Source organism: Ooceraea biroi, chromosome 11 (genome assembly GCF_003672135.1).
Source record: "Ooceraea biroi isolate clonal line C1 chromosome 11, Obir_v5.4, whole genome shotgun sequence".
In the NCBI taxonomy this organism is placed as follows: domain Eukaryota; kingdom Metazoa; phylum Arthropoda; class Insecta; order Hymenoptera; family Formicidae; genus Ooceraea; species Ooceraea biroi.
Window position 1 is genome coordinate 10,720,947 of NC_039516.1, and position 25,375 is coordinate 10,746,321.

At 40.8% G+C, this 25,375-nt stretch overlaps 2 protein-coding genes across 4 annotated transcripts in view; one reads left to right on the plus strand and one right to left on the minus strand.

Moving 5' to 3' along the window:
* The window catches only part of LOC105285306 (neural-cadherin), a 148,187-nt gene extending 126,885 nt beyond the window's left edge, over positions 1–21,302 (plus strand). For all 3 annotated transcript variants that reach the window (XM_020033591.2, XM_026973627.1, XM_020033592.2), the window contains 23 exons: positions 2,795–2,938; positions 4,445–4,560; positions 4,959–5,123; positions 5,253–5,390; positions 6,104–6,290; positions 6,620–6,853; positions 7,367–7,539; positions 7,979–8,128; positions 8,329–8,634; positions 8,883–9,156; positions 9,399–9,607; positions 9,804–10,136; positions 10,379–10,585; positions 10,702–10,973; positions 11,172–11,377; positions 11,479–11,621; positions 11,970–12,581; positions 12,998–13,298; positions 13,733–13,922; positions 13,998–14,239; positions 14,754–14,969; positions 15,055–15,210; positions 15,472–21,302. In XM_020033591.2, coding sequence (XP_019889150.1) covers positions 2,795–2,938; positions 4,445–4,560; positions 4,959–5,123; positions 5,253–5,390; positions 6,104–6,290; positions 6,620–6,853; positions 7,367–7,539; positions 7,979–8,128; positions 8,329–8,634; positions 8,883–9,156; positions 9,399–9,607; positions 9,804–10,136; positions 10,379–10,585; positions 10,702–10,973; positions 11,172–11,377; positions 11,479–11,621; positions 11,970–12,581; positions 12,998–13,298; positions 13,733–13,922; positions 13,998–14,239; positions 14,754–14,969; positions 15,055–15,210; positions 15,472–15,581 — 5,084 coding nt within the window. In that variant the 3' untranslated portion in view covers positions 15,582–21,302. The remainder of the gene's footprint in view (positions 1–2,794; positions 2,939–4,444; positions 4,561–4,958; positions 5,124–5,252; positions 5,391–6,103; positions 6,291–6,619; positions 6,854–7,366; positions 7,540–7,978; positions 8,129–8,328; positions 8,635–8,882; positions 9,157–9,398; positions 9,608–9,803; positions 10,137–10,378; positions 10,586–10,701; positions 10,974–11,171; positions 11,378–11,478; positions 11,622–11,969; positions 12,582–12,997; positions 13,299–13,732; positions 13,923–13,997; positions 14,240–14,753; positions 14,970–15,054; positions 15,211–15,471) is intronic.
* Positions 21,303–23,103: 1,801 nt separating this feature from the next.
* Positions 23,104–24,377, minus strand: LOC113562931. Its single transcript, XM_026973731.1, has 3 exons — positions 23,992–24,377; positions 23,621–23,719; positions 23,104–23,414 (listed from the first exon to the last, which is right to left on the minus strand). Exons 1-3 carry the CDS (start codon positions 24,283–24,285, stop codon positions 23,235–23,237), a joined length of 573 nt encoding a protein of 190 aa, XP_026829532.1. The 5' UTR covers positions 24,286–24,377; the 3' UTR covers positions 23,104–23,234.
* Positions 24,378–25,375: the final 998 nt, after the last annotated feature.

Consider the following 25,375-nt stretch of genomic DNA (forward strand, 5'->3'; position numbering starts at 1 on the left):
ATCAGAAGATGGAAGATTAGAGAGAAGACTCGTTTATTTCTTTCTCTTGTCAAACAAAGGTAGTTACTTGGCGCTTGATCGTGCAACCGCAGCATCACCGACTTTTTCCAGGGATAAATTCCGCAGCTACGTGACTTCGCGCTCGCGCGGGACGCGCGATCTATCTCGATTAGGGTAATCCAGCACCCCATTACCGCGCGCGCGCGCGCGCGCGGAGTACGATTCGCGGCGTTGTGCAAACGCATCTTGTGTATCGCATCGCATAACGCTGATGCGATCTATTAAAAGGAAAACTGACGCAGCCCGTTAACAATGATGTACAACCCACGGCGCGCAACATTTACGATAAGCGCAATGATGAATTATCATTACGTAAATTTCACCTATCGCGATCCCTCCTCTCCTTTGCTCTCCTCTCTCCTTCCCCCGCAGAAGGTATTGTATATGCATGCGCATCATCCAGCAACGTAACTTTATCCCGCTTGCATCGAGCGGAAGCGGCGAGCTCACGAATCAATCATGCTCCTCGCCGTTCGCCATTATCGCGCGATTCACCGCACAAAAGTGCCCGTCGGTTTATTTTCCAGGAAGTTTACTTTACGAGGTGACGATAAATTCATCGCGCAACGGTTTAATAACGATCATCCCGGATTTAACGGCGCGCGATAACGAATCCTCCGCGCGACGTAATCGTGCGACACGATGCGCAGCGTCTTTGCGAGTTTATTCCGCGTTGTGCAAAAGTTAGATGAGTGTAGAATGGTTCGCTCTAGTTTCGCGAACAGTTAATGTCAGAACCGTGTTACACATTTGTGTAATTCGCGATTATGCTGCTCGATAGCTCGTTGTTTGGAATCGCATTAGTCGAGCGGAGAGAAAAGCGTTCAAACGCGAAAATGAGAAATTTACAAAGACGCACACATCGTTTGTCATGAAAACTTACAGAACGTTCCTCATTGAAATCTAGTTACCTATATGCTACTAAAAACATGTAATGGCATATAATAAGTCTTCAAATACAGTATGTACAAATATTTAAACATTTATATAATAATGTAACGCTCAATATAATGGTAATATAATGATAAAGACAACTTTCCCTTGCTACGAGAAGATCATCTCTCCGGACAACGGAAATTCTCTGATAACGATCGGTTACCGTGCACACTTGAGAGTAAAACCATCGCGCGATGATGATAGCGAGCCATTATAACGCGCTTCTGTTCGCGCGTGGAATATCCACGGGACTTAATTCCTGCGAAGAACGTATAATTGCGCGGCGGGACATCCGCCAAGACATAATCATCTGCTAATTAGATCGAGCCCTTAATTGAATTAAACATACCTTCGTCGACACGCCGGGGTTCGCGCGTACTTTCTAAGCACTTCGCGTGATGAAAGCGAGGGAAGAGCCGCGCACGGCCGGATTAACTTAATCAACCGAGTATTTGTCGAGCGAAGGAAACGACCGAGCGGGTTGGAGGGTTCTTGGTGAAGTGCTCGAGGGGGCAAATTGGCCGCGGCGATATCGCGCGGGGTTGGCGCCGAAATGACGCGGAAATACATCCCTGTATGATGTGCGTTCGCTGGGGAATTTTGTGAGTCAAACGTATGTCCAATTTTGCGGAGCGGACACTTTTAAGCTGCGAAATGGCCACGACAATGGCGATAAAGCCGCTTTCGTGGATTTAACTCGGCGGATTAATTGAAACAAGTTCGTCGCTCGTTAATCGCGTCGCGCGAGCATTGCGCGTCGCCGCGTCTGAATTCTGATAACGCGCGCGATTAATTCGAACGTTTAAATCTTGCCGGTAATGGACCACGGTAAAATGATGAGCGGTGCATTACGTCGCGGATTATGCGAAATTTATGCGGAATTTATCGATGTTTACCGCTGCTTCGCGCCACCGTCGTAAAACGCGGTTAAAAGCTTAATGCACCGATCTGGAAAAAGCTCCCGCAATTATATATTTTTTCTCCTTCTTAACGAGGCCGACCTGGTTCCATCAATAAATGTCTCCTTCTGGAATGAAGTGCCGTTATCTGGAACTACTTAAGCTTCTTGCCCTGGCAACGGTAATTGCCCATCTTAAATTTCCGTAGCGCGGGCGAAAAAATGATTAACGGCCCGGAATTCTTTATCGTCCAAGTTCCGAGCTTTACCGTAGGGTGCATTAAGACCGAAACCGCGGAATGTATAACGTGCAAGAAATAGAGACAACTTTCTCAGCCCGGAAATTCTTTTTTATGTCATTCGACACGGTCCTCTTTTTTCTGATATTCGCGTTATTTCTACAAATAAAATATATGTACTGTTAATTAATTGATCGTTAATACACGACTGTTTATTAACGTAATTCTCATACGAGCTACAAGAATGCCATCAATTGTTCGTGTAATTACGATTCTTGCTAGATAAAAGTTTTGATACACTTGAAATATGTCAAATATTTAATTATATGTATATAATATTTTATATCTGTAGCAAGTATGAAGAACTTTAATTTGGAAATACTCCATCGCTCTTTACAAAATCGCGCAGGGAAGCTTTCCCTCGTGTCTCATAACGAATTTCACCTAACACCATTGAAATCCCGAGATTCCTCTTTTCTTCTCTGCGGAGATCTTGATGCAAAATTGATTATGTGTAATATATTCTGTGCGAGTTCCTTGAGAAGGGCGAAGACGCGACGCGTCTGCGTCGCGATCCTTGCAAAGGGCGAACACGGAATTTTATCGATGGTTTGTCCGTCCTACAATCTTTTATCGTGTAAATCTCTTTGTTGTGTTGCAGTAACGAAATTCATTCGCATCGGGATAGCCGACAAGAACGATAATCCCCCATATTTCGACAAGGGCCTCTACGAGGCTGAGGTAGACGAGAATGAGGACATTCAGCACACGGTGCTCACCGTCACCGCCAAAGATCACGACGAGTGTAAGTACCCGCCTTTTTATTATCACTAGCTTATTAATGTCTACCTCATTAACGTCTCAATAGTTGCCAAGTCACTTTCGCTCGTTTTCATTTTTGCACCGCAGCCGAAGCGAATAATCCACAATGTGCAAATGTTTTTGCGTTAAATATGTTTATATCTGTAGATAGTCGTTAATATTAAATACATGGTTAATTGTAAACGCGTAAATATCCAGCAGGATTAACACGCACAGAGAATACGGGATTGTGATGCATTTGTCACGGAACTGTGAGTTCAATGAAATATAAATTCGCGCGCGATACTAACTCGCTTCCGGCTATCCTACAGAAGGAATCAGCATCTCTGAAAATACGAGTCATTTCCTGCTTCGAATTTACGGTCAAGAACTGATAATTACACACGTGTTATGAAAGAATTCACCCTTATAATCGGCGATGCGTGCAGTTAAACTCGCTAATAAAATGTGAATTTGCGTGCAGAAGGCGTACATCATGGTACGAGTGCAATCAAACGGAGCCTCTTTGCATTTAATTTACCTCGATATTTTTATCTTTCTGAGTAATGAGATTAAACGTACCGTTATGCGATTTTCCGCGAATCCGGAGTTGAAAATGTTTAATTTACCGTTCGACAAACATCGATGACGCACGTGAAATTGATATCTACATTTGATCGTGCAATACGCGTACACATGGAGACGCACAAATTTAATCCTGACTGCTTTTTTTTTAATTGATTACACAGCCGATATGGCGTAAACAGATTATTGTTGCGGCAGTACGTGACGAATAATACAACGCCAAACGATTACAATCGGATAAACGAGCAAATAAACACACGATGATCTCTACGTAATCATTTTTTCTCGTAATTAGTGCATTAAAGAGTCACAGTGACGCTATGAATACAAGTTGCATACTAAGACAATGGTTTATTAAAAATAATTTTGGCTTTCTTAATAAATAACTAATCAAAAATCTTTCTATTTCTAGATATTGTCTTAAAAATTATATATTTTTATGATGATATATATATTTTTTTATATGCACATATCTTAAAAATGTATTAGTGATGCAAAAGAATCCACATATATAATATATCCATAAGACAGAGTGCCAGGGGAAGAAGGGAGACCATTATTAAAACGGATAAGGTCCAAATCAAATTTTAGCGTTGCGGTGCTATCGTCTGACCCGATCTAAAATCGAATTTACCGGATAACATTTTTGTAAAGTAACTTTTACTGGTATTTCATATGTACATCACCATAAAACGCGAATTATCGCGAGATGGATCGTGAGAGGAACTTTAAATAGCGATCGGTTCGAGGAGGATCTCCACGCAGCAGCAGCATCCCTTCTTCTCCACGAACTTTCTCATTCGATAAAACTAGCTCGCAGCGAGGAAACTTTTATCTTGAGATTCACTCAATTACGAGCGTCGCAAGGAAGAAGTCGCGTCTTACGCTTTTATTAAGAGCCTTATCATCCCACTTTCTGTCGCAGCCTCGCGTATTCGATACGAGATCACGAGCGGGAACATAGGCGGTGCATTCGCCGTGAAGAACATGACCGGCGCCATTTACGTCGCCGGTGCGTTGGACTATGAGACGAGGAAGAGGGTTGGTATATCGTCATAAATGTCAGTCAAGCGTGCGTCACTTGAAGGCCTTACACCACACTTTGTAGCTCATTTAGCGGCCTTACTCATTCGGAAATTACAGCAAACGATGTCTTCCTTGTCAAGGAAAAAAGTTACAATTATAAATTCTTCTCGCCTTTTATCTTTTCTCTCAAGAATAATCGAGCAATTAATTATTCCTTAATTATTCAGTTAATAATATCATAGGAAGTTTCTTTTAAATTATGAGCGAGCAATAGCAATCGACAGTTGAAGTCTAAAGAGAAATAATTTAATCATAATATAGATAGTTGATTAAAATTTTTTGCATTTTCAAATGCGATAAATATCGGAATCGGAATATTCAACGATGATGTAATTCGCTCTGGTCTCTTGCAGTACGAGCTTCGGCTTACCGCCTCAGACAACCTGAAGGAGAATTACACGACGGTTGTAATTCACGTGAAGGACGTAAACGACAACCCGCCCGTCTTCGAGCGGCCAAATTACAGAACACAAATTACCGAGGAGGACGACAGGACCCTGCCGAAACGTGTCCTCGGGGTAATTGCTCCTCTTCTGTGATCGTTACATTCAACTTCCGAATCATAGATATCGACTGGCTAGAAATGTTCGCCTCGCAACGAAAGGATTACATTATTCATCAATTCGCAATTAATATTTGATTCACAGGTCACTGCGACTGACGGAGACAAAGACAGGCCGCAAAATATCGTCTATTTCCTGACCGGCCAGGGTATCGATCCTGATAACCCTGCGAACAGCAAATTTGACATTAACCGCACGACCGGAGAGATCTTCGTGCTAAAGGTCTGTATCTGAATCCGCCATGTCGTAATGGGAAATTGGGTCGACGTTGTTAACGTTATCGCGAACAATTAATTCTCCCGCACTGTCCTAGTAGCGTAATAATTTCCGTTTAATATAATTTAACATCATTTGTTACATTCGTATATTATCGCGTGTAGAAAATTTAATTTTCCAGCGAAATATAATACATCTTTATATAAATTGCGGTATAAATATTGTTACATACGCTTTTCGATTATTAACGCTTGAGATTGGATTAGAAGAAATGGTCGCGTTTCCATTAATACAATTATAGACATGATAGAATAAACTAAACGAATTTTTTTCCAAATTGTTCTCATAAGTTCCACTTTTAAAAGCACAAAAAACATTTTTATTTTTCAAATTCATTGAGAGTTGGCACAACAACGTCATTCAATTATCATGCGGCAGTCGCCTGGATCGATATTTAAACGCACGGCATAATTTAGCACCTGGTTGCCGCGGATATATCAATTCTTCAGAACTGCAGAACGCACATATTTGCGCACGTGGCGGCGAACGCAATATCGCAACGGCCACGGTGGAATAATTCAAATATCGGCGCCGCGAGACGCGATATTGAGTTTCGAGAGAAGACCGTGTCAATACACGACGTCCAACGTCGAACTCTACGTTCGACTGGCCGCTCAAAGGGTTCCCGTGTGACCTCTCTCCCCTTTTTCTGCCGGTAGCCGCTGGACAGAGATCAACCGAATGGCCGGCCGCAGTGGCGGTTCACCGTGTTTGCCCAGGACGAGGGCGGGGAGGGTCTCGTGGGTTACGCTGACGTCCAAGTCAACCTCAAGGACATCAATGACAACGCCCCGATATTCCCGCAGGGGGTCTACTTCGGCAACGTCACCGAGAACGGCACCGCAGGTTCGTGGGAAGGCCGGTGGGCCGGATCCGCAATGCGGTCGCATTCATGTACCCGGTTACAATCACGCCGATATTACATTCTCGCGCCATTCAAGGGACCTCAGACATCGAATATACTGACTTAGCTCTTCAGAGATGCGATGATGAAAATGTTTCTTGATCAACAACTATGTCGCCGTTGAAAATTCCGCGATGAATTCTTGCTAATGAATAAAACGGAAATAGAGATTTGTTTAACGGTCTTAAACTTGCGATTGAAACTTGTAGAAATAAAGTTTTCATTAAAGAATTAAATTCTAATCTTCATAAATTCTAATCTTTTCCGCCAGGAATGGTAGTAATGACGATGACAGCTGTAGACTACGATGATCCGAGCGAAGGCACGAACGCAAGGCTCATCTATTCCATCGAGAAGAACGTTATCGAGGAGGAAACTGGTTCGCCCATCTTCGAGATTGAATCGGAAACTGGCGTGATCAAGACTGCTGTGTGCTGCTTGGACAGGGAACGCACCCCGGATTATTCTATACAAGTCGTCGCGATGGATGGAGGGGGGTTAAAAGGTGAGATTCCTCCAAACCCTAATTTTCAATCGCATAATCGAATAAATATGGTCACACATTTTTTATTTATAATTTTCAGTATCATCGTGATTATATTTTTGTGTTAAATGATATCTGGAATGCATGAGAATTTATTAACAACGGTGACAATATCTAAATGAATGCTAATGAAAGATTCACGATTACTTGATTGTTGTGTAAAGTTTATTAATGCAACACTCATCGAAAACGGAAGAATGCCTTTTATATTTTTTCCTTACTTTATATGCACTTTCAAGAAAATATGACTAGCTGTCGAGTGCTGTCCTTTGTCAACCACATTTCTTTTCAAATATTCATTTGCAATGTGCACAAAAGTTGGTATTCCATGCCGCCAAGTGGATAAAACAACCACGAGCGTTTTCGGATCCGCGATCGCAGTATCGTTTTGCATATTTTAAACGTTCTCCCAGATGGTTGATATTCCGTTCGATGCGAAGCATGTTATGGCACGTATGCGTTTCTTCTTTCCAGGGACCGGGACAGCATCGATACGGGTCAAAGATATAAACGATATGCCACCGCAATTCACAAAGGAAGAGTGGTTCACCGAGGTGGACGAGACGGAAGGACCGGACCTGCCGGAAATGCCGATACTCACCGTCACTGTCCACGATGAGGACGAGACCAATAAATTCCAATACAAGGTATCTCGCGCGTGTTCGCAATGCGACATTTTAAAACGGTTTTTCAAGTAGGATGTATTAAATTTATCATATGGATGATCATCCATATGATCCTTTTTTCCTCTGGGTTCCATCTCGGAAGTATTTTGCGACTGGAACTTGTCATGAAAAATAAGTGTCCATTCGCATTCATCGGAATAAAATTTAACAAGATTGAAATTAAATTTTAATTTAATTTCATAGTTGCAATGTATTACAAATGCAGTTAAATTAGATAGGTAGATTAAAATTAAAAAAGAGAAGTGAAAGCAAATTTACAAAGTATCTCATTGCGCCAATTGTTCTCTTAAAAAATTGAAATATGTTTTAAAAATAAAAGTTTAATTACTGCGAATAAAAAATGTAATTACTATATTCTTCTTTCTATTTAGAAGATAATAATTTTTACGATGATTTTCAGGTAATCGAGAGCAGCGGTTACGGTGCCGACAAATTTACTATGGTACGAAACAATGACGGCACGGGATCGTTGAAAATTGTACAATCGCTAGACTATGAGGACCAACTGCAGAGTAATGGCTTTAGGTTTAGGATACAAGTGAACGATAAGGTGAGCAACAAAAATATTATATAAGACATGTCAAATTTTAGAGAGTTTGATATATAAGTAAAAATAGCATTCTCTATCAAAAAATATGTCAATCAAAAACTTATTTTGCGCGAGAGATGATTTCACTATTATGAACTTACGAAACTACTGAATACAATTTTCCGAATTTGTCATTGAACCGGAACAATCATTCTATTTAGGGCGAGGATAATGACAACGATAAATACCACGTTGCCTATTCTTGGGTGGTCGTGAAATTGCGAGACATCAACGACAATCAACCGCAGTTTGAAAAAGCCAATATCGAGACCACCGTGCCAGAGAACGCTAGAATAGGCAGCAGCCTAGAAACATTCAAGGCTACTGATCCGGATCAAGGTGGAAAAAGCAAGGTCTCCTACTCCATTGACAGAAGCTCCGATCGAAAGAGGCAGTTCTTCATCAACGAGAACGGCACCGTATCAATACAGAGAAGTCTTGACCGTGAAGAAACTCCTCGGCATCAGGTAAAAATTAATTGATTACGATATCAATTTAAATTTAAAAAAAGTATTTTGTTATTTAATTCTGAATAAATAAATAATAGTGAAAGTGGAACATTTCTTACAGAAAAATTATAAAACTAAACTAATTCTAGTTAGATATTTTATTATGTAATAATTAATATAACGTATTTTTAAAACATATTTTTTTATGTAACATAAAAGTTATTAAAATATGAAAGTTACTAAAATGTAATTGTCTGTCGCCCTAGGTTAAAATCTTGGCGATCGACGATGGAATACCACCGAAAACAGCAACAGCCACTCTGACAGTCGTCGTGCAAGACATCAATGATAATCCACCCAGATTCCTGAAGGACTATCGTCCAGTTTTGCCGGAATACGCGCAGACCAAGAAAGTCGTCGAGATTCTCGCTACCGATGACGATGACCGATCCAGAAGCAATGGACCTCCGTTTACCTTCAGAATGGACCCTAACGCGAACGACGTTATCAGAGCCAGCTTCAAAGTCGAAAGCGATAACAGTAAGTGCGGTTAATCTTGACTTTTACGAATTATATTTTCAAGTTTCCCGAGAAAAGAATCTTAAATTCTTTCTCGACGTTTTTCTGCTTTTATCTTTTGCGAGATTTATCGTTCGTATTCTCTTCAATGTTTAATGTTTAAATTAAAAAAGCTCGATTAACGGTTTAAATCAGTGTGCATCGCATCAGTACATAAAATCGTGAAGTGTAGAGCTCATTCTCGTTCTCTGTTCATTTTGCAGAGGGGGCGAACGGAGACGGAATGGCCGTGGTGTCATCCCTGCGATCGTTCGACAGGGAACAGCAAAAGGAATTCCTGATTCCCATCGTCATCAAGGATTCCGGGAATCCTTCCATGTCCGGGACCAGTACCTTGACGGTTATCATAGGCGACGTTAACGATAATAAAATGCAGCCAGGATCCAAGGAGATCTTTGTATATAACTACGCTGTACGTGTCCAGATTACGTTGCATTATGCAAGCGGTCGTATTATGTAAATCGTACTGTATCATTCAAGTTTCTCGTCTCTCATGCGGTCGGTTGCCGAAACACAGCTTCAATTTCATTTACCGCTCTCTCTTTCTCTTTCGAGAGAGCTTCATCCGTCGCTGCAGCCATAATCCGCAATCTGTAACCGTATTCCAGGGGCAATCGCCGGATACCGAGATAGGCAGGGTGTACGTGTACGATTTGGACGACTGGGATTTACCGGACAAGAAGTTCTATTGGGAGGGACTCGAGCATGCACAATTCAGGCTCGACGAGGATACGGGGATGATCTACATGAAATCCGGCACGCACGACGGCAAGTATCATCTGCGATTTAAGGTTTACGATCGGAAGCACACGCAGACGGACGTGCCCGCGAATGTCACCGTCACTGTCAAGAGTATACCACACGAGGCAGTGCTGAATTCCGGCTCGGTACGGATATCCGGGATAACGGACGAGGACTTCATTCGCATCTGGAATTACCAGGTGAGCTGATTCTAGTAAAATTTTACGAAATATATCCGCAAAAGAATCTATTTTATTTAGATTAATTTTAGATATTATATTATTCATGCAGTTCAATTTCAATTATAATGCACATAATAATAATGCAGATTTATTTTTATTTTAATTTCTTCTTCAGTTTTAAACAAATCGCGTAAATTGTGATGCATGTATAGAAGCTAATAAAATAAGAAGAATTAATACGAGATTTATTTCAATTTCAGAATCAAACACTATCTCGGAGCAAGGCAGATTTGTTCAGGGATAAGCTATCGCATCTGCTGAACATTGACAGAGACAACGTGGACGTATTTAGCGTTCAATTAAGGAGAATGCACCCACCATTAACAGACGTCAGATTCGCCGCGCACGGTTCACTGTACTATAAACCGGTTAGGCTTAACGGCATCGTGCTGATGCATCGAGAAGAGGTGATGATCATTACGCTTGCTTACTCGAAAATTTTCTTAAATTATATTAAACAAAAGCTCACCATATTTAAACGAATTCTCCGAAATGATTGATAAATCGCACGTGAAATTAACAGATCGAGAAAGACGTGGGCATCAACATTACCATGGTCGGCATCGACGAGTGTTACTACGAGAACGAGATGTGCGAGGGCAGTTGCACGAACACTCTCGACATCAGCAATCTGCCATACATGGTGAACGCGAACAGGACCGCCCTGGTCGGTGTGCGTGTGGACGTAATAGCAGAGTGCACTTGCGGGGCGCGGAATTTCAGCAAGGGCGAGTCATGCAGGAACAGCCCTTGCTATAACGGTGGACGCTGTGTGGAAGACCGATTTGGATTGTCGTAAGTGAAAAGCAATCAAGCTTCACGTTAACGTGTTACATCGCATGTATTAACGCGAATCGTTGCTTTCTCATATTTTTCTTAGTTCTCTACAAGAAACTCTCGTTAAATAACACAGAAATTATTTTATCTTGGATCATTTTCCTTCTTTCGCTCGCGAATTATTGTTACAACTTTTTATGTATTTTGCTATCTTAGATGTCAATGTCCATCTGGCTACAACGGCCCGAGGTGTCAGCAAACGGCCAGGAGTTTCCGCGGCAACGGTTGGGCATGGTATCCCGCTTTGGAGATGTGCGACAACAGCCATTTGAGCTTCGAGTTTATCACGAGAAAGTCGGATGGATTGTTACTGTACAACGGTCCGATCGTCCCTCCCGAAGCCGACGAAATAATGGTTTCCGGTAAGATCAAAATTCTTTTGCGCGGAATAATCGTAATTAGATGCACAGCTAATTAAAAAAATTTAATTAAATTTCTCATCAACAATTAAACGCGTGAACAGATTTCATCTCAGTCGAGTTGGAACGCGGTATACCGCGGCTGCTGATCGATTTTGGATCGGGTACGCTGGAATTGAAAGTGAAGCCGAAGAAAACCTTAGATGACGGCGAGTGGCATCGACTTGACGTTTTCTGGAATACGGAGGTAAGATCAACGATATTGCCGAGAAATATTATTCTGACGTTTGCACCACTTAAGAAAATATTAATGGATTCGTAAAGAATCTATAATATTTTGAAAATATCCGTACGAGCTTACAAAACGTTTCAGCCAACATTGCGTTATGAAACAAAATTATACAGAATTATTCTGCATTATACTACATTACACTAAATAAAAGAATATAAAATTATTGTAAAAAGATGCTTATACTACCATTATTACTTTAAAAATTGTTTATATTATTTTAATATTAAGTAGAAAAAAATGAGTTTTCAATTTTCTAAATCTAAAAAGTACGATCCTAAACCCGAAATTTAATTCATCTTGCAGACCGTCAAGCTCATCATCGACTACTGCAAATCCGCGGAGATATCCGAGCTGGAGGACGGTACTCCGCCCGAATTCAACGACACGAGTTGTCAAGCTACGGGCACAGTGCCGCCGTTTAACGAGTACCTGAACGTAAACGCACCATTACAAATCGGCGGTCTGTACGTCGAGCAATTCGATCCGACGCACTACAAGTGGAAGCACATGCCGGTAGGCAAGGGCTTCGACGGCTGCATCAAGAACCTCTTCCACAACAGCAAGCTGTACGACCTCGCGCATCCGGGTCTGTCGCGGAACAGCGTCGCCGGCTGCACACAGACCGAGGAGATCTGCAACAACCAGGAGTCGACATTCCGCTGCTGGGAACACGGCACTTGCGTGGGCAGCTTCACCGAGGCGAGATGCCAGTGCAATCCCGGCTGGACCGGTCCCGGATGCATGACGCCGACAATCCCGACCACCTTCAAGCCCCAAAGTTACGTCAAGTACGCGTTGTCCTTCGAGCCGGACAAGTACTCCACTCAGGTGCAACTGAGATTCCGCACGCGGGAGATTCACGGCGAACTGTTCAGAGTGAGCGATCAGCACAACAGGGAATACGCCATTCTGGAGGTGAGTGCGTTTTTAAAATCATCATTCCAATCGTCGCGGAATCATTTTTGATTCGCGCTATGAATGTTTTATCGATTTTTATAAAATTCGATTCATCACGTGTATTTTTAATCACTTACGCCATCAATTCGTTTTAACGTGACAGGGAGAAGTGCGATTGCATCATGTGATGGTCTGATTACTTTTCCGGTGTAAACCGATTTAGAAAAAAAACATTTTAAATGGAATATTGTACGTAAAATAAAATATTTATATATAAAATGGTACAAAATGTATCCGTTACAACAAAGCTCTTTTTAAAACAGCTTCTTCAAAATCATCGATAATTTTAGATTAAGAAGGCTCATCAAAGAAGAAAAATTTTGAGATTTTTCGTTTAATACACTGTCTGAAATTTCTATTTGCTATGATTTCAGATCAAAGACAGCAGACTGCACTTCAGATATAATCTGAACAGCCTTCGGACGGAAGAGCGCGATATCTGGCTTTCGGCAATAGCTGTCGATGATGGACAATGGCACACGGTCAGAGTGTCGAGATACGGATCCGCGGCGACCTTAGAGTTGGATGGCGGCGAAGGACGAAGATTCAACGAGACCTTCTCCTTTGAAGGCCATCAGTGGCTCTTGGTGGACAAGCAGGAAGGTGTCTACGCGGGTGGCAAGGCGGAGTACACTGGCGTTCGCACGTTTGAAGTTTACGCAGATTATCAGAAAGGTAACGTGAATGAATTTATAGGGAGAAATAATTATACGTGTGCTTCTATTATTAGATATTCAATATTTAATTAATTTTTTACGATAATTATTCACCAGTATGCACATATAATAATTCTCTCATTTTGCTTATTTCATTTAACGATTTCCTGTAGTTAATGCAATTGTAATGTAATTTAAAACATATAGATATTTCTATATTTTGGTAAATAATAATACAACATAAAGTACGAAAATGTTTTAATACTTTTATATTATTAAATCTTAATAATCTTAAATCTAAATCTTAAATTTAGAAAATATCTGTAAAAAGAAATCGAGTTAATTATAGTTATTATTATTTCAAGAAGATTTTCATAATTTCTATCGCGAATTGTTACGTAATGAACCAAATTCATTAACGCAATCGTGTGTAACTCCTAACAAAATTCTCAGGTTGTTTGGACGACATAAGATTAGAAGGGAAGCACCTCCCGCTGCCGCCCGCCATGAACGGAACGCAATGGGGTCAAGCAACCATGGCGCGAAATCTCGAGAGAAACTGCCCCTCGAACAAGCCATGCGCCAACGTTATCTGCCAGGATCCGTTCGAGTGCATTGATCTTTGGAACGAGTACGACTGCACGTGAGTATTATTTCTATTGTATTTTCATATTCACGGTTTTAGAGCGATCAATACGTGACGATATTTCGATCGCAGCTGCGGAGAGGGGCGGATTCCGTCGCCGGATAACAAGGGCTGCATGGACAAGAACGAGTGCATCGACTATCCCTGCCTAAATGGCGGCAGGTGCATCAATCAGGATCCGCGATTCCGATACCGTTGCATTTGCCCGGACGGTTTCTGGGGTGAGAACTGCGAACTGGTGCAGGAGGGTCAGACGCTGAAACTTAGCATGGGCGCGTTGGCGGCTATTCTCGTCTGTCTTTTGATCATTCTTGGTGAGTACGTCCAAAACGCTTTGATCACCGTCGAAAATTCTATTGTACTAGTTAGTACTGTATTTGATGCACGTCTTTTATTTTTATTATATTTTAAATACTAGATTTACAACACGTAATACTTTATTTTATTGTTTTTTATTTGAGCACATTTCTTTATTCCATGTTTCAGTATTCACTTTCGTGGTAACCCGCTGATTGATTGGAAAATAAAGCGTTTTATCACAAAAGCTTGCGTCTCTTTCTTTTCTTATTCCTGTGTTTTGCACTACTTTGTTCTTTGCACTTGCTTGACTCTCTAATCAAAATCTGCATATGAGCGCCGCACGAAAGAATTCTCGAAGCTTTCGTCTTGGAGATGATGTTCCAACTCACAAGACTGACACTATTCGCTTTGCACAGTGGATCCTCTTATATCCTGCACTTTCTTGAACTATCAGTAGAGAAGTATTATTTCGGTATTAGCAATGATCAAACTTTCTGGATTGCAACAATCATCTCATCGATATTGCAGTTCTCGTGCTGGTGTTCGTGGTTTACAACCGAAGGCGGGAGGCGCACATAAAGTATCCTGGTCCGGACGATGACGTGAGAGAGAACATCATCAACTACGACGACGAGGGCGGCGGAGAGGACGACATGACAGCGTTTGACATCACGCCTCTGCAAATCCCGATCGGCGGCCCGATTCCGGAAATGGGCGGCAAGCTGCCCCCATGTAAAGTAGCCTGTACGTCACATTTCTCTCAATATTTGGACTCATGAAGAAGGATAATTTATGAGAATTGAATAAGTGACAAGAGTGCTGTTCTCAGATCCACTTGGACCGGAGCCGAACGTTGGCATCTTCATTGAGGATCACAAGAAGAGGGCCGACAGCGACCCGAACGCACCGCCCTTCGACGATTTACGGAATTATGCGTATGAGGGTGGCGGAAGCACCGCAGGTTCTCTCGAATCATTAGCCTCTGGTATGTGAAAGAGAAAATTCTTGAATATTTCAAATTTGATACATTTTACAAAAATTAATGTTACTTAATTTTTCTTCTGTTTTAAAGCGAAGATTTTTAAGATCTTTTAATAGATCTTTTGACATTCTATTTGAGAGTTTCTTTTAATTCTAATTATTTATCATATTCGACTTGGAATTTTCATTATTTATCATATTTGGCGAGTAATATAAGATTAATGAAATTTGTGTTAATAATCGACAATACTACTTCGAATTGCAGGCACAGACGACGAGCAGCACGAGTACGAGTACTTAGGCGCCTGGGGACCGAGATTCGACAAGCTGGCCGACATGTACGGGCCCACGGAGGAGAGCGAGGAGGAGGAATAATCAGCCCCGAGTACAGCCAAGTCTTTGCACCAAGTCGCACCAATTCGAATCATCGCTGGATCCACATCATCCGAATGAGTGCTCGTGCGACCTGATGTGATCCGGTTCACTCATCGCATCGCGGATCCAGGAATCTATCACGAACACTCGACGTGGATCCCGCGGGAGAGGAGGGACGCGTCTTCCTCGCCAGGATAATGATGGATTCTCAACGAAGAGTGCAGCCTCCTCGTTGTTGTGCGGCTGATGAAAGTACTATGATACGTGATGTCATCCGGGGTGCGTGCACGCAGCAGACAGACAGACAGGCAGGCAGACAGGCACACGCATACACACGCACACACATGTCCACACGCATACTCATTCACACTCGGGATCGAAGGTGCAAAATAAACGTTGCAATAATGCGATGGTATACGTAGAGATGGTAACGATAGGCGTAGGAGAGGAGAAAAAGGAAAGGAAAAATAGAGAGAGAATCGCATACCTATCTGTATAGTATGTTATACGTAATGCGTAGTGAGAGAGAGGAAGAGAGAGATCCAGAGGGACACGCGACGAGACTTTTTTTCTACCGGATTTTCCTCCGGCAGACTTCCCTGTCCCTCCATCGCATATATATATGCACACATATATACGTGTAGATATATATCGCGTCGTTGTCGTCAGTGTCGAATCGTAGAGGGATCGGCGTGTCGTCCCTCGCGCGGAGAGCCGAGAAAGAGGGAGATAGAGATAAAGAGAGATCCTTTATTTAATCATTATATTTATCGTCGCGCGCGATAATTAATGGACGAACGACGCGCGTTAGATGTGTTGTAACGGCGTTTAATCATGGGCATTTACACACGCGCATACATACACACACTCACACGGAACGTACGTACACGTGCATACATACATCCATGAGAGAAATCGCGTTGAGACATCGCGAACGATTCGAGAGTTCTTCGTTCGTCCGCAGGAGGACCTCGTTTCCTTCGACGAGCGCATTTCGTTCATATCCTGAACGCGGAGGAGTCCTGGATGCAGCGCGCCCTCGTTCGCGATGGACGATCCTACCGTAGATAGTCTGCCATAATAGGAATTAAAGTTAAGATGTATCCTTAGTTGTCACAGCATCGGTTCATCGTCGTCATCGTCATCGCCATCCTCACTAGTAATAGCACATTATACTATTAAATATTTATGATATATATATTATAAATATGGATTTATATGGGGGCGCAGAGGGAAAGAGAGAGAGAGAGAGAGAGAGAGAGAGAGAAAGGAATCGGTAGACATAGAGTGATTAACGAGAAAGTCCGAGAAATGAGGAGAGGAGAGGGAACTCGCGGTGGAGAAGAGAGTGCACGAGTTACCGCGCGCGTAATGTAATTATTACAATTATAATATAGCGGACGTGAGAAGTCTAACTATAAATACAAATATAAATATATATAAATATATAAATATATATAAAAATGCAAATATATATATATATTATACGTATACATATACGACAGAGAACACGTACGAACATACAGACAACACGAGAGAAATGAGATGCGCATTCGCTAAACTATGCTCACCGTTGATATATATATATATTATATATATATATATCTCGATATAGTTTTAATATTTATTTTACGTCATCGAAGGAGAGAAGAGGATTCGGAGCGCAAAGAACGTGACAACGGGTTTGTATGTGAAGTGCACGTGCACGAGGTACCGAGAAAAGAGAAGAAGAAAATCCGACAGTTCTAGTCATTCCGAACGGTTCGGCGGTGCACCGTTACGAATTTCGTGATTTGAAAAAATCATCTACAAGTTATCTAAATTTCATAATTAGCATATCTAGAGGTGTGATTTGCAGAAAGATAAAAATTCGCTGTAAAGCGTTAAGTCATTAATGATGCCAGTATAATGTTTTCACATCGAGTGTCTTACAAAAAATTCTTACATCAGGTGTTTTACCTCAAATATGAATTAATTGATCAATTAAAAAATAGAGGACACATGAAATGTTTCATCTGAACAAAACTTGGAGAGTCAGTGTTACAATTAGTTAATCATCAAGAATTCTAGAGAAAAATTAACGGTTCAATCAGAAACGAGGCCTCGACGAGCCCTTCGACGTCACTCGTCCTCGTGCACGCACTGATTATGGCAACGTCGTCGCGCCCTTTGCGGAAAGAACTCTTTCCACGCGCCGAGCCCCGACTGAACCTCTGTGTAAAATTCTCAACGGGAATATTAATAGTCAATTTACCAGTTAGAGGGCGAAAGAGAGAAAGAGAGAGAGAGAAAAAGGGAGAACGAGTGAGAATGAATGTATGTGGCCGAAAATAGGGAGTTAGAAATAATACATCGTAAGCACTTGTACGAATATTGTAATTAACGTGACATGTGTATGAGTGTGCTGGCGCGCGCGCGGCGTCACCCTACGCGTCATCGCTGTATAATTGTCCTACCAATGATCGTGTTTGCGTATGGGTTTCTCAACGAATTTGTGATATTAAGTTGCGTATATTTACTGCCCACACGTACAGATACACAGACACACGCACACATACACACACGTACAGATGCACACCTGTATCCCGCGTGTCAATCGTTGTTCCTGAAGACTGCGAGCACCGAGCGCGCGACTGAGTTGCCCAACGAGAAAGCGAGATGCTTTAAGCCACATCCCTGAAGAATATCTAAAAAAGATATTTTTCTAGGCGTTTGCACTGTTTGAATAACGATGGCTTCTTTTCGTAATGCACTACGTGCGCGAGAGACATGTTGAATCAGATCGTGCGAAGATCATGCTTGTTGATGGAATTTTCAAGCGAAACTATACATTTTTGCGAACTACAACGAACTGCCGGCGTAACTGTATCACCGCGTTGCAGACAGCAATAATCTTCTAGACTTCGAGCAATAAGTTGAATAGCAATAGGTACGGTTTTGTTTCGATGTTTTCTATTTCCATGGTCAGATTTCGTGTGGAAGCATCGCGTGTGACAGAACAGAAAAATCTCCTCCAGATCGTTAAGGAATTTTTTAATCTTTTTCGATTATTCCATGAGTTTTTGAGAGATCTTCCGAAGCGTTTTCATGCTCTATCGATATCGATCGTACATTTCGCGCTGATCATCCGGGGAGGAACGACAATCTCTCGGTGCCCGCACGTCCACTCATCGAAACCCCGCCGTTCATCTCTAGACGCCCTTAGTTTTTTCCAGACATTCCCGTCATCGAGACTCGATCCCGTCAAGTAGATTCTAAGCAGAGACAGTATTCGAATGAGGATTATTGGAGGACGAAAGAGAATTATCGTTGAGTAACTGTGTATCGAGTAGCGCGCGAGCGCGAGTCGCGTGTGTGCAGTGGCAAAGGAAACGGCAGCTTGATTGATTGTGCGAGTGATACACGTCTGCGAGACGCGACCGATCGTTCGAATGAGGCTCGAGGATCCGGGAGAGGACGATTGAAAAATCACCACTCTCTTAATTTAGATATGATTCGAACGTAATTCAAACGTAGTGCGAATGGCAATCAGTTTGATTATAAAGGAAACTCTTCGATCGTCAAACGATCGGACTTGCCAGCAACTCGACTTGGACGATTTCAAATCGACTGATTGCAATTGAATCCGTGGGCGAACTTAATTGTAAGATCTGATTGTAATTGGAAGATGATTATCTGAAGATCCGAGATAGCGGTCGGTCGCGTGTCCGCGCGACGACGATGCTCGAAGTCTCCTCCGTTAGCTCGACCCGTGCACCTCGATTGCTCTATATGAAAATTTTGCGAGAAAATACGCAGATGCAATTCGATGAATCGAATCGCGGAATCTAAAATTCCGAACGTACGTGAAAGAACGCTGGGATTGAAGTCGGTACTCCTGCACAGAGGAAAATACATGAAAATCCGCGGGACATTACTAAAGGTACTTTGAAAAACGCGTGTTCCGAGAAATCAGCTGATTCGCTCACAACTTTACGACATTTTCGAGTGCTTCTGTTATTTCGATGCAATCGCGATGGATCCGAATTTGCGATGCGGACGTGCGGTTGACGCACGCTGAAATAAGTTCCATCACAGGCTCGAAGTCGTCGAAGTTACATCGCGTTTCAAATTCTGCGCGAGACTCGAGAAACCCGATGGGCAAGTGAGAAAAGAGGATCCGATTAAGATTGTCGCTCAAGAAAACCGCTCGACTTCATTTGCGACCGACTGACTTAAATCGTACTTACTTTCGACAAGTGATGTTGAGAAATCATTGAAACGCAACAATTGGCGAAGATTAAACGCGATCAAGCGATGATCGATCGAAAAGAGAAACACGCGTGAGGAAGGGTGATCGGAGCAACGACACGTTCCTTGAGTCCATTCCAAACAATTAGTCGCGGTTAATATAATTAGAAAATTCGGCTCAAGCCTAAAAAGTTATTTATTATCGTTAGATTTAGTCTGTCCATGCTTGTCGTATTCTCGTGTCCGGAAAATTTTCCCCGGAAAAATTGGCATCGCACATGTACTCAAATTCGAAACTATGGCGAATTAGTTTGAGCGTAATTCGTAATAACGGGAACTTTGCCGTCTCTGTGTACTTACGTGAAATTTTTTACGATCTCATTTTGCATTTTGTATTTTACCGAGACCGGTGTTGCTTTTCGACACTTCCAGCCGCGAGACGAAACACAACTATAAAAGAGGAAGAGATTTATGCTCACTTTACATATCCTCATGGTTTTTCTGAGCACTGCCTAATCGTGCACAAAGATAATCTTCGTAAACGGGGTACTACAGGGCCGAGCGCGAGCGAACTCGCACGTAATTAACGTAACCGAATTTTTCGTTTAGTTTAACGGAGAATAAGAAATGAAAGAGAGATGAGAAAGGACCTGAGATGATGGTTAGAGATAGAAAATGGCACTTTTCCTCCACATCGCATCTTATAAAGAACAATAAGGAACACCTCTCGTTTTCAATAATAATCTTTTCGTGTCAATTCTAAAATTTCTTTTTCTCAGAAAGTGTTTTTATTAAAATCAGATCATTGAATAAATAATAAAATTATAATAACCAGATTTTTATTTGAAAGAATATTACAGTATATAGAAATTTATTTTTTTCTTTGTCTTTTTCTATACACGTTGTACGAAAAAAAAAGAGTAGAGTGTAGCGTCAATTCATACCCGAAAAAGATGTATTTTATAGTACGAAAAAGTCAAAAAAGGAAGGAAAAAATTTGTTTTTTAAAAAGTGACACTCTCTACAGTATTGAAATACAAGAAACACGAAATTATTTTAACATCCACGAGAGATGTCCCTTCATCGCGGATTAGTGTCCTTTCAATCAACGTGAGGGTGAAACATGATCGTAAACCGAAAGAGAAAAAGAACGGAGAGAGAACTTTATCCGTCGGTCGACGAAATAAAAGAAATCACTGTAAGATATACATATTATTACATAATGTAACGCTGCCACTGAACACATCCCGTTAGTACAATTACCGTATATTATATATAATAATAATAATAATATTAAAATAATATCCGCAGTATACTGGGACACACCGTATTATTAATTGAATTAATATTTATTAACGATTATAATTATTACATTATTACCACTATATATTATCTATACCATTTGTACTTTACACTTCAGTTCGAACGAAATAAATGCCTTCTTTTTCATAAAACCCTCGATGACATGACAACGTTGGAAGGCGGATGTTTCATTGGATTTAATTGTATTCCGTCCCTTCGCTCCTACATCCCACAGAATGTCCAAAAATATATAGCTTTTCTTTTTTGCAAATATTTGCGCGAATTTGAAGGATTTTCAAGAAAGTTCGATTTTCCCTTTGGCTGCATTGCGAATACTTGATCGTCAAAGTTACTATCTGTTGCTTACACGATCCTTATTACGGCGTTTTCTGCGGATGTCGCAACGGCATTCATTCTTTTTGTTTTCCTTAATTTCCGGAAGTTCGCTTCGTATACGTTGCCACAGTTTCGTTCTTAAGTGCGACAGGAAATGCATTACACCGTTGTCCCTGAATTTCCGATCGATTTACGTTACATGAATTGTACATGAAATGTATATTGTATAAATTCTATCGCGGCGTTGACTTTGGCGAGAAAACCAAAGCTTTCGGTGCAAGCAAATATCTTTATTGGCGGCAGAACATAATTCTGCAAACTCACATCAGCTCTTTGAAATCGACGGCTCTCGTAACATAAAGAGTGAGTATAAGAATCATTGTTGCTAGTCCATTCGTGATTATTATCATACACGGTTTGATCTTGTTCATTAAGATGTCGGCTGCATCTCTCAATTCCAATTGATAAAGTATCTGTATTCGAATTAGACTTTAAGCGTAAACTTTGACACGAATTAACTAATTATACAATTGTGCATACGAATGCATGATTAAGAATTATTATTATGTTACATAGATAAGATTCGTGGGCAAGGTATTTAAGATGTGTATGTCTATCGGCGTCCACAAACAGGCGATTGCAAATTCCAAGAAAAACGCCGTTGCCAGAAACTGCGAGGAAAAAAGATAAGAGTGTAAAGTCGCAAGAAAATCCGATGAAAATTCATTTACTAACTTTTAATTAGCTATTAAAAATATTAACCTCGTACAAACACATGAAAACAGGAATCGGCTTTCGAAACGATTGTGGAAATAACGTGGAATTGACGATTATAACGTAGACACTCGTTGCAAATAAAAACGTGGTGATCGGTGGACTTGTTGTGAGCGGTCTACCATAATCATCTTCCAAATCGATGGCGAAACACGTCCGAAAAATCGACAATCTTAAACTGTTGAGCATTAATGCCCATATCGTCCATAATAACCGCGCCATGTTGCAGAACAATGTTAGATAACCGCAATTTGATCATTTAGATTTAATTTTCAGAAGACGGAATCACGAAACGTTCACTTGATCATTTGTCATTCGATCGTGTGAAGTCAGCTTCGTAATTTTCAGACAAATCCGTCAAATTTGTCCAATATTAAATTCACCAATTAGAAAATAATTTTTCCGCAAGTAAAACGCGTTTAATCATTAGAGATATATATTTACGTTGGGAAAAGCACATTACCAAATATTATAAAATTTTTATGAATTCGTGTGCAAAATAAAATAATTATGTGAAATAATTATCTTTCCATAGATTGCAATAATAATTACGCTTTATAACACTGTATTTTATGATATTATACAAGAAAATATTTATTAAACATAAGAACATAAAAACAATAACAATGTAGCAAATTAGAAGAAGTTTCCTTGATTTTTCGCAAACGGATTCATTTGACAGAGTCTGTAAAAGAACGACTGCGTCACTTCAGGATCGCTGAAGGTAATCCGCCTGCCTTTACGACTGCGTTGAATTGCAACATTCACATCCATGACCTGTAAACGTCTTCCAAGAGGCAAAAGGAACCGTGTTAGTCGATTTAGATATTCATATGAGCGAGTAAGAATTCTATCTTTGATATTCCTTTTTTTTAATTTCGCGGCGACATTCCCTTTCATGAAGAAGAAGTATATTGTATTGGCAAAATCGATAATTCGAGAAGTTGCAAATCGTGATCTCATTACATGTCGGACAATTTTGCGGATAAGATTTGGAGTTGGCGGAGATCACTACTTGGTCCACGTATCCAGCATCATTTCCAGCGACTCGGTGGCATCCAGCATCCACACGAACGACAATAGTGACATGCAAAGCGCCATGTACGTGGCTGCATATTCTGCGGCCATGTGTTCCGCGAACGTCATTAAAAGCGAGTCATCCAGATTCAAAGTGGCATTCAACCAAAGTAACTAAAACGAAACGAGTCTGTCTCAAATCTTGGAAGTTCAATATATAATAGTTCCAGAACATGATGAAAATTTCATGTAATTCAGGTAGTGTTTGTGAGTGATGATCATTTTTACAGAAAGATGATGGTATTTTTAAATAAAGTAAAAATTGATTTATATGGATTACAAAAGGATGATGCCACTTTCGATGTAGAGGCATTACGAACCCATCTACTAGATTCTTGAGTCAGGCAGTGGATCGTGTGCATCATTGGTATCCATATTATATTGATTGCTAAATTGGTGCTCAATGCAGCTAGTAACATCTGTGCAATGAAACCAACTGGCAATTAGTTTCAGTTTTTAATCGCTATCGCGAAGGATCGATATAATTTGATTCGCGTCAATCATACACATAGATAAATTTCTTGCAATTATTTTACCGTCCTTATTTCGATCACTCTTTCTGTCTGTCTTATTTCTGTTGTATTAATAATTATATTTTTCTTTTACAAAAAGAAAGCATTGCGTGAGAAGATACTTCTCTCATTTAGCGCGACTCTAAGGAAATTTCAAGTAATAATTTTCTCGGACTCACTTCGTAAATATACAACACCTGAATCGGTGGCTCTTTCAGAGTTACAGGCCACAATCTGTACTCCGCCAGCAGACATAAAACCGAGAATACGAAGAGTACCGACGCGTACGACTGATCGAAAGGCAGCTTGGTGTCATTTTCAAAGCACAGGCCGATTATGCAGATTTGTCGGAGATGCGTGTACAATCCAGTTGCCACCACGGCGACCCAGTGAGGATTTACGAAATTCACGTAATATTTCACCGTTTCCATTCTGCGACGTCTTTTTGGTATTGAGAAAACAGACGTTCTCATTAGAGAATGTATTAACGTACACTTCTTATGTCGCGGTGATCTCACTACGAGTTCAGATTAAAGTACAGATCAGTTAGACCTGAAAGGAAAACGCGTTTCAGCGAAACATCTATTTGCAATTATAACTCATTTCCACGCAAAACTAATTTTTCTGCTCTATCTAGATTTTCATCACTTTTTCTATTTATTTTTATTATTAAAAAAATTACTAAAATATATATATATATAATTAGAATGATTAGAAATTCGAAAGAAAAGTAAGCTGCACGAGTATGAAATTGTCGGAAACGATAATTAACACACCTCGCATTGTGAAAGAGAACGATGCTTTTGTAACACGTGCAGTTCCTCAAGCAATTCTTTCATAAAATCAAATACGCGGAGAGTTTCCTCGTAATTAATATCTCATCGTTAACAGTTAACGATGGATACCAAGTAAACGCTTTGAGCCTTCTGTTCTAACTGAATTTTTTATCAGTATCGAACGTTGACGTAGATGATTGTAGCTTGCTCCAACTGTTAATTTATTATCGCACCGCTACCGTCTTGATGCACGCGTGCTTGTCGGTTACTCAGGTTATATAAAACTGTCAATAATCCCTCGCATCTGTTTTATCCGCGAGCGTTTTTCACATACGACCATTCGCAGGAGATCATTATTAATACGTTCTAATCGGACCAATCTCATTCATCAAGAAATTAGACTTAAAAAATGTTTTATTTATTTGTCTATATTATTCTATATATATATATATATATATATATCTTTTTCCATTTATAGTTACCAATCTAATTTTCTCTAATTATCGACGTAGATAGTTGCCGGACGTCGCGTTAATTCGTTTTTCGCAAGAGCGAAGGTGAACGAATTCAATCGAGCATTGAACGTCGCGCCAGGCAATTAGCTGATCGAGAGAGGATTAAACGAGGAGAGATTTGCTACAAGCACGATTAGGAGGAATCCTTTAATTTTCGCAAACTCCCTGTTTGAATCGAGGAACATGCACTTCGATGTGACCCAGACTCCGCGTTGCCGGTTAATGGAATACTCTTGTCCGCGTCCTCTTTCTTTCCAGCTACTCCATTGATT